The 14,441-nt window shown below is 53.8% G+C and overlaps 1 protein-coding gene across 1 annotated transcript in view; it reads right to left on the bottom strand.

Moving 5' to 3' along the window:
* Positions 1-161: 161 nt before the first annotated feature.
* The window catches only part of RAB8A (RAB8A, member RAS oncogene family), a 19,134-nt gene continuing 4,854 nt past the window's right edge, over positions 162-14,441 (bottom strand). Inside the window, exons 2-8 of the mRNA XM_006099649.3 lie at positions 14,035-14,095; positions 11,968-12,028; positions 8,648-8,725; positions 7,127-7,216; positions 6,483-6,548; positions 5,023-5,073; positions 162-1,530 (exon numbers count right to left, since the gene is read on the bottom strand). Of these exons, the coding sequence (XP_006099711.1) occupies positions 1,438-1,530; positions 5,023-5,073; positions 6,483-6,548; positions 7,127-7,216; positions 8,648-8,725; positions 11,968-12,028; positions 14,035-14,095 (500 nt within the window). The 3' untranslated portion in view covers positions 162-1,437. The remainder of the gene's footprint in view (positions 1,531-5,022; positions 5,074-6,482; positions 6,549-7,126; positions 7,217-8,647; positions 8,726-11,967; positions 12,029-14,034; positions 14,096-14,441) is intronic.

Below are 14,441 nucleotides of genomic sequence, written 5' to 3'. Positions count from 1 at the left end.
CACCTCTACTTTGATCCTGTCCAGACCCGAGGCCCCTGCTGGCCTGGGCTGTGTTTTAAATAACAGGCCTCTGCGAACCTACCAGCCAACGCCTGGCCACATCTGTCTACTCACAGAGAACTGTGGATATAAAATCCGAGAACTTGAAAATGAGCTTTAACTTGTTTCCCTTAAGTGTGTTTATTGATGTAAACAGCATGTTAAGAGATTCCAGGAACAGACTATGGCTGGTACATTGGTTTTAATTCAAAAAAGACATTTCGACGCCAGTGGCTTGGGTAGACAGCGGCTTGGGGTGAAGTGTAAGAAAAAGAAATATAAAGGCTCCCTCGTGACACCCCTCGGACCTGGTGACCTGGTTTCAAATGCACCCTCTATGGGAAGGCAGAGCTGTCAAAACCGAACCAACGACAGCAGGTAAAAACCATCCCCAAAAGCTCTGTGGCCAGTCTGTTGCCTGGGACGCTGCGTGCTCTCGGCCACATCCAATCACAGATGCACCCGTGTCCCTGGTCACCTGGGTCTGCCGCTGGAAATCAAAGACGGAATCACTTGATGGCACTACAGATCTGGAAAAATAAAAATCTCAGCTGGAAAGAACGTCCGATTCAGAGACTGTGGGAGTGGGGGCTGTCTGGGGGCCGAGAGGCCAACGCCTTAATTGCGGGTGATCGGTGTGTGGTTGCACTTTTGGGGTCACCCGTAGGATGCATGGTGTCCCCTCGGTGATCAGACAGGGACTGCCGAGGCCCACTGACCATGCCCGAGGCTTGACTGGATTACAGACCAAAACCTGGCTGTGGACAGGCAAGGTCCCTCCCCTCCTCCTTCCTTCTGAACGCTTTACACAGGATTTCCTTAATTTGTGCTTCCCTTTGGTTTGAGAGTCAAAAAGAAGAGGGAGGGGAGAAAAAGAAACATAACGGTTTTTGTCACTTGTCCAAAACTGAGAGAAAAGGTGACAGTGGGAGTCAGACGTGTCGCATTGCCTCCTGGGCCTGATGGGTCACCGCCCTGCGGGGGGAAGCTCAGCACTCCTGGAACCATCGCTGGCCTCTGGGAGCCTTGCTTCCGCGCTAGGAGACGTAGACTGGCTTTGCAGTGGAATTTTCGTGGTCACGCCCCAGAGATGGAGGCCCACCATATTGGTCACGGTTGCTGGTCATGTCATGTCCATCTTTCTCTCCAGATACACGATGCATGGGCCAGTTCGGTGGACATCACAGGGAAAATAGCAAATTCTTAACTTATTCCATCTCCAAAGTTGAAAAAGATCAGAGTTACTAAAATAAACAATTTCTCAATTGTGTTCTGGTGGCCCTGGGCCCGGTGGCCGTGGCAGGGGCATTGGAGGGGGGGCCCCAGCTGAGTGAGGGGCTCACTCAGGACAGGCACAGTCAGCTCGGCTGAACAAGGCTCAGAGTAAGGCGGCGTTCCTCACAGAAGAACACATCGAAAAAAGCTGGTCTTTTTCTGCTGGTCCGGTGTGATTTTGACTCCCTGGTTGCTCCCCTGGGGGCTGTTGCCTTCCTGAAGTCACAAGAAGTTTTCTGAGGTTATGACTGGGCATAAGCACTATGTCTCTTAACCAGCCAGCCACCTAACCAAGGAACCATCTAATCACCCAACTGCAAGTCAACCCATCCCCTCCCATCCATCATCATCCATCCATCCATCCATCCATCCACCCAATTATCGCTTCCAACTGACAATTCATCTTACACAAACCCCGAGATAATTTTTCCTATTACCCACCAACCCTTCCAACCATCATTCATTCTTTCAATTTATTCACCTATTCATTCACCCCTTTCCCTTCATCCCCTCAACACTTCTCCATTTATTCTCCCATCTCACTCTTTTCCCTACTTCCCTCTCTCCATTCATCCTCCCTTCCCTCCTTCTTTCTACCCCTACTAGTGAGGCAGTCAAGGTGCAGCCAAATGTCCCTTGGAATTTGGGGGTTAGGGGGGCTGAATTCAAGGTCCCGATTCCACTCACACCTGGATGGTCTCCATGTCTCTGTGCTAAGGCTCTGACTTACCGCTTCTCCCCTGGTCCACCTTCCATTCTGCTGTGGGTGGTCTAAAGCAGAAACCTTAACCTTGCCCACTCAAGTCTTACTGAACACACCAGTCCCCACACTGCTTTCCTCTGTCAAACTGTCACCCAGCATCCAGAGCCTCTGCCAGCTCTGGGAATGGAAATCTTATTTCCTCCCAGGTCACCCTGTTTGGAAAGGGTCAGCCCCTTTTTCTTTGACAAATTCTTTCTCATCTTTCAGCTCTTAGGTAAAAAAAGACCCTGAATTTACTTAACAATAACTCTCGAATGCCTGTGCTGTGCCAGGCACTTTTGTGGGCACTGGGCATGCAGTGGTGAAGAAGAACCCCCTGCCTTGGGAAGCTCACTCTGGGGACGGAAATTATGTGGTAACAAAAAAGCAGTGATTTCCCGCCACGGTGAGGAATGAGAGCAAAGGCAGGGCAAGAGGTGGAGGTGTGCTTTGATGGTGAGACCTCATGAAGTAAGACAGTCCAGGTGTGTGGTCAGCCAAGTAACGGCCCTCAGTGATGTCTGCACCCTGATCCCTGGAACATATGCGTATGGCACCTGCTGTGGCAAGAGGGACTTTGCAGATGTGACTAAGGCGAGATGGGGAGAGCATGCTGGATCATCCGGGTGAGCCCTATCTAATCCTGTGAATCCTCAAAGGCAGGGAAACCTTCTCAGCTGGGGTCCAAGAAAGAGAGGTGATGGCAGCAGGGCCCAAGCTGGCGGAAATGGTTCTAAGGCTGGGGATGCAGTGCCCTCTAGAAGCTGACAGGCAAGAAAGTGGATTCTCCCCTGGAGCCTCCAGAAATAAATTCGGCCCCGCTGACACTTTGCTCTGAGCCTGGGGAGACGCATTTCAGAATCCTGACCTCCAGGACATTAAGATAATGAATGTGTGCGGTGCAAGCTGGGAAGTTTGTTACGAGAACTTGTTAGGGCAGCCCTAGGAAACTGATGGGGCGGGGAGAGGCACCTCAGGTGGAAGGGAAGGAAACCCGAATAAACACGGGTGCTTCAAGAACAAGAAAAGGCCAGCATGGCTGGAGCACGGGGGTGACACGGAAACAGTAGGTGACAAGGTGAAGCAGGTGGCAGCAGCAGGTGGCCTGGCACGGTGTGTGGAGCCTGCTGTCAGTGCAGTGGGAAGCACTGGGTTGTGCTGAGAGGGAAAATGCCAGAGGTCTGGGCGTGGGGTGGGCACCAGCAGAGCCCGCCCTTCTGTGACACTTCCAAGAGAGAAGAAAGGGTGGGCAGAGTTGGCTGTCAGTGATGAGAAAGATAAACATGAACTGTCCTGGTAATATAAGCAAGTCCTGGGGAATCTAATGAAGAGCCTGTCATCAGAGTCAACAATAGTATAAACTTCAAAGTTGCTAGGAGACTAGGCCTTAATTGTTCTCAAGACAAAAAAGGAAGAATTATGGGACTGTGATAGAGGAGTCAGCTAATGCTACCATGGCAATCATATTGCAACATATTAATATCTCATGCTAACACTGTACACCTCAAACTTACACAATGTTGTGTATCAGATATATTTCAATTTAAAAAAAGACACATAAAATAGTATGGGGCTGCAATGCTACATACAAACAGAAAGATGGTAGGAAATGGGTGATTTGCAATTCTGTTTAAAAAAAAAAAAAGAGAAATCGCAAGGATTATGGCTGTGTACCAGTGCTTCGTGATCTGAGCCCTAATAAATACGGCACATTCTGGAGGCAATTAACAGGCCAGTATCAAAAACACGGGCCCAGTGTCACTGTGATGCTTAACGTAACTGCAGTGGGCAAAACTGAGTCAGGAGGATCGTTAAGAATCAAAAATTTACCATTACACTCAAGAGAAAAGCAAGTCCATTGTAAGGAAATTTCTGTAAGAAAAGTACACTGTGCCAGACTGGCATGGCTCAGCGGTTGAGTGTCGACCTATGAACCAGGTTTGACTCCCGGTCAGGGCATATGTCTGGGTTATGGGCTTGATCCCCAGTGTGGGGTGTGCAGGAAGCAGCCAATCAATGATTCTCTCTGTTTCTATCTCTCTTCCTCTCTGAAATCAATAAAAATATATATATATAAAAAAAAGAATAGAAAAATAGAAGTACACTGGTTTACATAGACTGTTTCCCGTTTTGGCCAAAGAGCTGCTATTAAATGCATCTTGTGCCTCACGATTTAACTCATGGTATCTTAGAATTATAAAAATACATTTGTTTTTAAACGAGGTGTGACCTACTTGAATGGCATTTTGTGCTCTGTGTGCACTCTGTGTAATGAGACCTAAATGAGCCACAAGTAGAGCGCTGGACAGTGTCACTGGCTGGAAGAGTGGCCACTGAATGAGGCTCCCAGGCAACACTCACAACAGCATTTAGGCGCTGAACATGCCCAAGTACAGCCGAGATTTCAGACTCGACCAAGAAAGTATAATTATGCTGAGTATTAAGGACCATGAAATGCTTGTGTGGTGAGCAAAAGAGCCAGAAATAAATGAAAGGGTGGATAAGAGGGATTCAAGTAGGACCTCCTGGAGGCCTCAGAGCCCTGGACCTACGACTAAAGGTCAGAGAGCCATCACAACCTGCACCACTTGGGGCTGGCGGGGGAAAACGCTATCAACCTGCCAGACTCGCCAGGACGGGTGCTGCTGGGCTGTCCTCTGCAGCGTGGGTGGGGAGAGGCCCTGTGTCCCTTGCTAGCCAGTGCACTCAGCAGGCAGGGCCTTGTCTGCCTGGACACAGCCTGGAGCTGAGCAGCTCTGAGCCACAGAGAAAGAACAAAGTAGATGAGCATGTCTGGGAGCCGATGCCCAACCCCAGCTGCTACCTCTTCCCCCTTCCTAGCCATCCTGACTGGGTCTGGCTGGGCCCTGACGCAGGATCTGTCTGGGCTGAGTCACACCACTGAGGTGGAAAACGGCAGGCTCCAATAGAGAACCATTCAGGGATGAGGAAGGACACACACTCACCAATTTTTTGTCCATTTTTGCTTTGATGTCTCTGGCGAGAGTGAAAAATGCCTGTGAAATAAGCACGTTGTTAGTACCCCAGCAGCAGGAAGCAGGGGCTTGCTGGTTCCTGGGTGCCACTATGGAATGGGGGTGGTGGGACAGTGAGGTGGGGGTCTCACCTGTCCAGCCCCATCTCCTACCCCCACCCACCAAGACCAGCACTTCCCCTGAGCCAATGACCCTGGGAGGTGAATCAGCCTCGACTGGTCAGGGAGAAAACAGGCTCAAAAGGACGAAGTCACTTGTCCCAAGGCATCTAGAGGTTAACTGACCAATCTGGAAGGATCCAGGAGAACCCATCCTTGACTCCTGTGCTCTGCCTTCCTGCTTTGCCCCTTTTCTAGTGGTCAGGGGCAGGGCAGAGAGGAAGACAAGCAGCTCTTTGGCCAAACAAGCTTCATTTGGGTCCTTGCCTGGAAGGGCTGGGATGGGGTAAAGGGTTGTCTTCCAGGGATGGCTTGAGCAGAGGCTGCTGCCTCTGTTGCAGTCTCCTAACCCTTCCCTCCCTTCCCTCGCCTGCTCTTTCGAAGAACACTTATAAACCACACCCTACCCCCGGGCCTCACACAGAGACTTGGCCTCAGCACTTGCACCTAAGGGGCTACTTGGTTGGTGGGAGGAGTGGAGTCTCAGCAAACACCTATGTGGTGTGGACAGTTCTGTCATGGAGGGGGGAGGGGGGTGCTGGGGACCCAAAGTGGTAGGCCTAAGGGTCTAGCGATGGTGGGGACTTCTTGGGGAAGGGCCACTTGGGCCAGGCCCTGATGGAAAAGGGGGTGTGAGGGAAGGGACCGTAAGCAAAGGCCTGGAGGTGGCCTGGGATGAAAGCGGCTGGCGAGGCCTGATCTTTGGGCGGCACACACAGGGGGGGGGGGGGCTTCTAAGCCAGTGACATGGATGGCCCGTTTTGGGAAGATCACTGGGGTGGTGGGGTGAAGAGGAAGGTAGGTCAGCTGCAAGGCTGGCGTCGCCTGTGAAGAGGAGAGGGTGGCCTGGGCCAAAGCTAGGCCAAGGCTCCCTACTTCGTTCGTCTGGGCTTGTGACCAGGACGTCTATGTAGGTGGCGTGACCCAGAGCATCTACCCAGGGACTCTCAGTCTCCCCATCTTTGAAACCCTCCCCATTTCCCAAGGCTCCCTAAGAGCCAGTGAGAAAATACCCTAGGTGCCCAGCTGGGGCCTGCACCTGCTAACATCTGAACGTGGGGTGGGGAAGGGGCGGGGAGATAGCAGGTGATACACGGGGCCAGCTGGGCAGCTCAAGGAGCCTGGAAATGGCCCTGCCCAGGAAGTGCCTCTTGGACAGATGGCCAACAGGACAGCCCATCGCCTGTGACCAGACCCTGTGGCAGAGCCTCCTCAGAGGGTACAGACCAACCCTCAGCCTCAAGGGGCTAGGGCTGTGGGCCTGGGACTCACGTTCTCCACATTGATGTTGGCCTTTGCACTGGTCTCCATGAACTTGATTCCATAGTCCAGGGCCAGCTGTGAGGGAGGGAGACATATATGCACACACGTCAGCGGCCAGGTGCACCTGACCCCCAGGAAGCACCCTAAATTGGGAATAGTGATGAGGAGGCCCCAGATGAGCTGGGTACTGTGGACTTGCTCCCTGGAGTCACCAGTGGACAGCAGGTGGTGACTATTCATGGCAGGACCATAGCTCCATTCTCTGCTCGCAGTGGCCTCGACGGGTTCCCATGAGACACGATGCAGGAACGTGCACAGCACAGCTTAGGAGCCTTCACTGCTGGCAGTCTTTAGCCTGAAGCCTGGCTGGGTATGTTTTTCCCACTCTCTTCCCTTGGCATGTACCCCACAGGGGCGATCAACTTGTCCCCTTTTGCTCAGCAAAGTCCTGCATCCTGGGACCCCTAGTCTCGGACAAGCTGAGATGGTAGGTCATCTTATGCTCATGAAGACTCTGAGGGGTTTAGTAAGCAATCAAGGAACGCTGGGGGGCATGAAAGGGCTGGCCTCCATGCAGAGAACCCTAAAACCCTGAGGTCCCTCTGCCCTGAGGTGCCTGACAATACTAGGCCCAAGCTGGCCACCATGCCCACCTTCTCTCCCCGTTCCTTGGAGACTTGTCTCTTGTCGTTCACGTCACACTTGTTTCCAAGTATCATCTTTTCAACATCTGCAGAGGCATGCTGGGGAGACGACAGACAGAGGAGGTGAAAGGTGCAGTTAGACGGGCTCACAGGCCAACTTGTGGCCTGACCCCTGAAATCAGAGTGGTAGGGCCAGGATTGCTAGGCACACCCTTGTGCATATGACAAGCTGAAGTTCAGAGAGGTTGAATAACTTGTCCCATGTCACACAGCCAATGCCAGGGCCAAGTCTAGGGTTCTGGCTGCTTCTCTGACCAAGTACATGCTTTCTACCTGCTGAGGATGGCTTCTCTATGGGCTGCAATAACCAGGCTCCTGAGTGTGTCCCTGGGAACCCAGTGGGGTCTATGGGAGGTAACTCTGCTCCCCTCCCTGGCTCCTCTGCCGGGGGGTGGGGTGGGGGGATGGGGGGGGGGGGGCGCAGCTGCTATCCTGAGAGCTTCTAGCCTGCTCCAGCTTACTCTCTTTGGGCTCCGGAAATGGGTCATGCCTGGGGTGGTGGCACCTGGCATTCCCTTAACTCTGTCCCACCCGCCCCTCCTCTGTGCAGTGGCCCTGCTTCCTGAAGACCCGAGGCACTGGATAGGACCTTCTTGCTGCAGCTCAGACCTGATCTCACCAAAATGCCCTGCATGGTTCCCCGCCTAACTTCCTGCCAACTGGAAGGCCCTCTTGTTTGCTGGCCAGAAATGCAGCTTCCACAAAGACCACTGTGAGTGTGGGCAGTTCCTCCTCCTCAGCCAGGCACAGCCCACTGACAGGAAATGCGGAGTTGCTGGGGGGGGAGGGGGGGGCAGTGCAACTGCTTATAACCGTCGCATCAGCAGTGAGCGACCTTCTGCGGTGGCAGTCCAGGAGGGGAAAGTCCTCTGGCCACACCTCACCCCCAACGCCCCACCTAGTGAGTCATCAAAAGCTGCAAGCGCCTCTGTCCAGGAAGGCTCTGGGTGAGATAAGCTCTTCGGGGAGCAGAAAGGTGACGACACTGGCTTTGGAATGGGGAGTTGGGGCTGGCCACCTTCCCCTCCCTTCAGGGTTCAAGGTCTCTCTTCGAGCCAGCTGTGATCTGTGTGCTGCTGACCTGAACACGGGGAGCTCGCACCAACTCACACCCCCCTCTGCTGTGGCTCAAAGTCACCTGATATAGCTTCTCACCACACCCTCCAAAGACAAAGGTCATGCCAATTCTAGGAAGCACCAAATGCTCACGGTGACTGAGAGTTTGGGTATCACTTCTTCTCAGCACCAAAACCAACAGCCCAGAGGAGTCACTCTGTGACCAGGCGAGGGCAGCGTGGTCTCTGGGCTCACTGCCTGGGTTCCAGGCCCTGCTTGGGCTACACCGCTAGCTATGGGGCTCTGGACAGGTTCCTGGGGGTGGCTCTGTGCCTAGTGATCTCACCTGTAAACCAGGGGGCTCCAGGGTGAGAACTGAGGAGAAGCAAGGTGGAAGTTTCCCTTAAGCCTTACCTCCTCAATGTTCCGAATCCAGTTCCGGATGTTGTCAAAGGACTTCTCGTTGGTGATGTCGTAGACCAGCATGATGCCCTGAGCAGGGGGAGACAGAGATGTTCTAGAAAAGCTGTGAGCTGAGGGGGAGACCCAGCGAGGTAGGGCAGCAGGGACCCTGACATGACACCTTTCCCTACAACTCCCTCCTCTTCATCACTGGGGCTCTTCCTCTGCTGGGCTCCGGCAACAGCCTATCCCTGGTCTCCCAGGCTCTAGTCCTGCCCCCTCAGCCACCAAGGTGACCCTTCACCCCTAGACCAGATCCCACCGTACCCATGCTCACAAATAGCTTTGCTGGCTCCTCACAGCAGGATAAGTACAGCCCCTGAGATCCTGCTGGCCTCCCAACTTCTCATCCTGCAGCTCCCCACCCTCTACAGGGTTCCACAGCCCTGTACTTCCCCCATGCCAGCCTTCACTGTGCTTGGCTTCCCCCAAATCCTCACTCATGCCCCTGCCCTGGCCCAAGTCACCTCCTGGGTCAGCCAATGCCGCCTCCTCTGGGCGCTTCCTATGTGCCAGACACTGCAGTGGGTCTCCCGAAAGCCTCACAGGCCTGGGTCAAGTGGTCCCCTCCCCTCCCCCCTCTGCAGATGGGAACCTGAGGTTGTGGGAGGACAGGGCTAGGGCCCTGGCCCCACGAGACAGTAAAGGGCACAAGTGGGTTCTGAACCCCGGGCAGCCTGATCCTGACATCGCTGTGCCTTCCAGCGACTCCACCAGAGTGGGGGCTGGCTTCCAGCACAGGCCGGGCAGCACTGAGGCCCAGTGGTTCTGTAACCAACGTGTGAGTGCCTGGGTACAGTCCATAGGTCCCCAAAGAGCCACAGAGTGACCTCGCCTCCACTTGAGCCCATGATTTCATCATCATGTGAAGGGCAAATATCCCTGTTAGAGGGAAAACTAAAGCACAGAGGGAAGTGCTTTAGTTTTAAGGTTTAAGCCCAGGTGGGGCTAACCCTGACGGAGCTGTGACACTGGCTCCTGTGAGGACCTCTCTGGGCCCTCCTCAGCACCAAGCACCTCTCAGGCCACCCTTGGTTGCTCCAGACCTTGAGGGGTGTCCACAGCAAAGCAGCCTGCAGCACACTGCAATCCCCTGTGCAGCCCAGCATCTGGGCTCAAGCTGTCCTGCTCAGGTCCAGTTTGCTCCATTCCCTCCCACTACCTGCTCCCAGGGCCCAGCCCTGCATCCACAGCCGCTGGTGTGGCCAAGACCTCTGAGGCGGCCTGAGTTTGCAGAGTAAGAAAACGATCCGTATGCACTGGGTAGAGAACCTCGGGGGCGAGGGTCACCATGGAGACAGGGCAAGAAAGCCACAGCTCTTCCAAATCCCCACCGTGACCTTAAGGATACCCACGGTGGCCTTACAGCCTGCCACAGCCATGGTTATGACCGCTCGAAAATACCATCTGGGTCCTCATTCTGGGGTCTCCTGAGGAACTGAACAGACTGCTGACAGGAGGCCTCAGAGATTTTAGAGGACGTGATGTCGGCCTACCCCCAAGGCCAGCATGAGTAGATGCTGGTGGGCAGACTCTGAGTTGAGCATAGTAGGGGTCTCTGCTCAGGAGCTGCACCCCTGCCATTAGGGGCAGTGAGGACTTCTCACTCCTTTATCCAGGGACTGGCCCCTCTGATGGCCTAGGATCCTCACTGCCACCAAAACAGGGGTATTCCAGGTCCTCCCTAAAACTCCCCTTGGGGCTCCTACCGATCATTTCCCTGGCCCCCATCTGGGCACAGCTCCCCATAGCTGTTTGCAGGTTCATAGGCGGACACCAGACATCCTATGTTCCCATTTTCGAGACCCCATGGTCTAGTACCTCATGGACAGAGAGGATGAAGGGGGCAGCAATGGTGGCAATGTTCCCTGCACCGCCCTGTGAGGTTTCTGCTTGGCCACATTCAGCTCTGAGGCACCTGAAATGTGGCCAGTGGGACGGTGGAGCTGGATTCCTATTTAACCGATTTAAATTCCGAGAGCCACAGGTGGCCAGTGGCTTCTGCATGGTTAGTGAAGGTCTAAGAGGATCACAAGCCACCATCGTCTTGGAGCTGGACAGTGCCTTCCAGATGGCTCAGTCCAGCCTGGCCAGGGTGAGCTGTGGGTGTGGGAGCTGAAGAGCCTGCCAGGACCAGCCCAGCCATGTGCTCTCTGCATAAACTTCAGTCAGGCATGCAAGGGCGCCCAGCCTCAGCGTCCTCATCTGTGTAACGGGGATAACGTGGCACCCACACTCAGGGGAGACAGGGACTTATGGCCACGACCTGGAAGGAAGGGACTACTTGAGACCACACAGCAGAAGGTCCCCCAGGGACCTGAGGGCCCCGCCCCACCAGAACACAAGGTGAGGGGAAAATTAGTAAATTAATTTTAATGAGGAGAGCTAAGGTTGCAATCTTTGTGATTGAGTTTCTATTATGTTTCAGACGTTGTGTGGGACACGCTAAATACTTAATGTCTCCATTCATTTTTGCAGGCCACCTCATTTCCTGAGCTCCCACCACATACTCAGCACAGTCCCAGGCACAGGGCATATGGCCATGACCATGGAAAGGGCAGGGTGTGGTAGGATCTTGAAATGGAGAGATGGCCACATATCCTCCCTGTTTGGGACATAGTCCTACTCTCTGTTCCACTTTGCAAGTAAGGAGATGGAACTCAGAGGGTGACCCAGGGTGCTGAGCCAGGTCCTGGGGGTGTGTGTCTGCTCCTGCTGACCCCTGAGCGCCCCATTTGTACATACTTCACACATGCATGACCTGCTCAGAGCCCTCATACGTCTCCCCCCGCATCCAGTTCAAGCCTGGCCTGGAGAAGGCGCTCGGTAGAAATATCTGAGGGATGAACCAGTCTTCTGATCACGTCACCCTGCCTCAGCTGCAGCCAAGAGCCCAGAACAAGTCAGCTCCTGGACCATCTTCAAGTTTTCAGTAGCGAATTCCATAGAGACCAGCACGGGCTGAGCGAACGCTCCTAGGTGTTGGGACATGCCCCTCGGATTTCACTGACTTCACCTGGAAGAACCGGCTTCCTGTGTCTTCCTTCGTTCCCAGAGAATTAGGTTTCCTTAAACCCTGCATTGTCTCTGGAGCCAGAAGGGAAGTATGTATATGGGGGAGGGGCACACATCCTTTCCCTAAAACTAACCCAGGACCAAGGATCCCCGAGAAGCCAGATCCTGGGCCCCTCAGAAACAGCCAGGTTTTGGTATCCAAGCAGTGACTTTCACTTTGACTTAAACAAGCAAACATACAAACACACAATCCGTACCATTGCGCCCCTGTAGTAAGCTGTCGTGATCGTCCGAAACCGTTCCTGGCCAGCTGTGTCCCTAAAGACAAGAAGGAGAAGGGATGTCAGCGACGCTGTCACAGTGAGAAGGAGGGGCATTTAACGGGGATGGATGCCTGGCTTTCTCACGGTTGACGCTGGTTCACTGTCCTGCAGTGGGCAGTGCCCCTCTTGCCCCCTATTCTTACAGAGAAGGAACTGTGACTCAGACAGGTTAGGAACCTGCTGCTGCCTCCCAGCTGGGGACACAACACAGCCACCTCTGCTTCCTGGGAATTCACCCTGGAGTCCCTGTCCCAGAAGAGCCATGGTTGGATGTTATTATTTGTGCAAATCTGGGACCACAAGGGTGGAAGGGGCTGGTCATGTGGCAGGGGTGACCTCAGTGGGGACTCAGGAGGCACTTTCACACCATCTCGGTGGAGGCCAGGGAGACAGTCCTTCCTCACTGACAGGCCTGTGCCCAGCCCAGTCCTGGCATTAACAGATCAGTGCAGAACCAGGGCCATGTCTTTTGTCTCTGGACCCAGGGTTCCTCCTACAACTCTGTACCCCCTCAGCCCCCAATCTCAGGAGGGATCTGCATGCCTAGTCATGTGGGGCTAAGCTGACTTTCTGATGCCAATAGGGGTGACATTTGTGATTAGTCATTTTATTCTCAATCATGGCCTAGTCTAGAAGTTTTAAGAAAGTCACTAAGCTCACTGGGATTGCTAAGAGCAGAAGCAAGAAGACAAGAGGAAAGGAAAGTGAAACTCTGCTTGCTGATACAGTGTCACTTTGGACTTGGGCACCAAGGCTGCTGGGGAACACAAGTTGGAAGTGGAGGAACTTGTGTGGCTCACAAGGTGATAACCTACAAGGTGGCCAGAGCTGACAGACGAGGAGCTCTGTGGGGTGGGCAAGGCTTTAGGCCTCATCCCTCTGGTTCTGAAATCAGATTCAGAGGTGAATACCATTGAAGTTGAGAGGGACTATGAAGCAAGCTGGGGTGATGCTCATGCTCTGAGATCTGAGGACAGGAGGGATCAAGCTGTGGGGGGAGGGGGTCAAGCTGTGGGGGGAAGAGGGCAGCTTTATAGCCTATCTCATGGCACTCCCTCCCACCCAAAGGCACTCTCATGGACCGAAGGGATGGTGCCACCCTACAAAAAATTACTTTTCTGCCCTGACCGGCTTGGCTCAGTGGACAGAGCGTTGGCCTGCAGACTGAAGGGTCCCAGGTTCGATTCCAGTCAAGGGCATGTACCTTGGTTGCGGGCACATCCCCAGTAGGGGGCGTGCAGGAGGCGGCTGATCGATGTTTCTCTCTCATCAGTGTTTCTAACTCTCTATCCCTCTCCCTTCCTCTCTGTAAAAAATCAATATAATATATTTTTTAAAAAAAATTACTTTTCTTTATTTTGGTCAGGGCTCGTGCTTCCCCCCAAGTGATGTGGCTGCGAGACAGGGCTCTCCTACATCTAACCATCTGAGCTCAGCCCGAGCTCCTAGAGCCGTGGGCTGCAGACCAGCATCAGTGTCAGGGACTCACACTTCTCTAATTTTATGTGGCATATAAGCCAGCCCCAGGTGAGGCCTGGCCTCAGCTTATTTTTGGCTCTGGGGTTTCAGATCTGCCTATTAGGAAATGAGGCCTGGGTTGCCCTGGGAAAGAAAAGAGGAAGCGACGTAGGCCTTGCTCAGTGAGCTGACAGGCTCAGAAGGAAATGCCGGCCAGGGTATTTTGTCCTCCTGGCAGCTTCTCCCACTGCCAGGCACAGAGGGCTCTCTCCAAGTTCAATGGGAGCGGGCCACTCTGAAGCCCAGACCCAGGCTGTGCCCACATGGAAACACTGAGCTAATGGGGGCTTGTAGCTGTGTCCCCAGAAGGTGCTGACATAGACTTTGGCCCCAGCAGCCAGCACAGGACAGATCATGAAGCTTCTGAAGAAAGTATCTAGGCTGGGCACAAAGAGACGGAGGCCGTGGTCACAGGGAGTAGGAGAGGACACCAGGAGCTTCTGCCTGAAGTGTTCTCTGGGTGAAGAAGGTAATGACTCTTACCATATCTGTAGTTTAATTCTCTTGCCATCGAGCTCTATGGTCCTAATTTTAAAGTCAATTCCTGAAAGAAAAGAAAAGGAAAAAAAAAAAGGCACATCACTGTCAGCCCATTTCCCAAGCTGCACCTGAGGTGGGCACCTCCAACTTGTGCAGGTAACAGCTGCCATGGCTCGTGCTGGGCACACAGGATCTTGGAACCCTCACAACTGCCTGGCAGCTGGCAAAGATGGCAGGTAAACCTAGGTAACTCAGGTGCCAAAGCTTTGTTCTCTTCCCTTCGCCATCAGGCAGCCTTAGGAGTGGGCCCAGCAGAGCCCTTTGCAGGCCAGAGACCCACACTTCCAACCACGTCGGCCCTGGGCCTCCGAGCACCCAGGGCAATAGGCCCCAACATGCCCCTGATACAG

The sequence above is a fragment of the Myotis lucifugus genome, unplaced genomic scaffold (assembly GCF_000147115.1).
Source record: "Myotis lucifugus unplaced genomic scaffold, Myoluc2.0 scaffold_280, whole genome shotgun sequence".
NCBI lineage: Eukaryota > Metazoa > Chordata > Mammalia > Chiroptera > Vespertilionidae > Myotis > Myotis lucifugus.
Note: the sequence above shows the minus strand (reverse complement) of the source record. Positions and strands in the feature narration are given on the sequence as shown.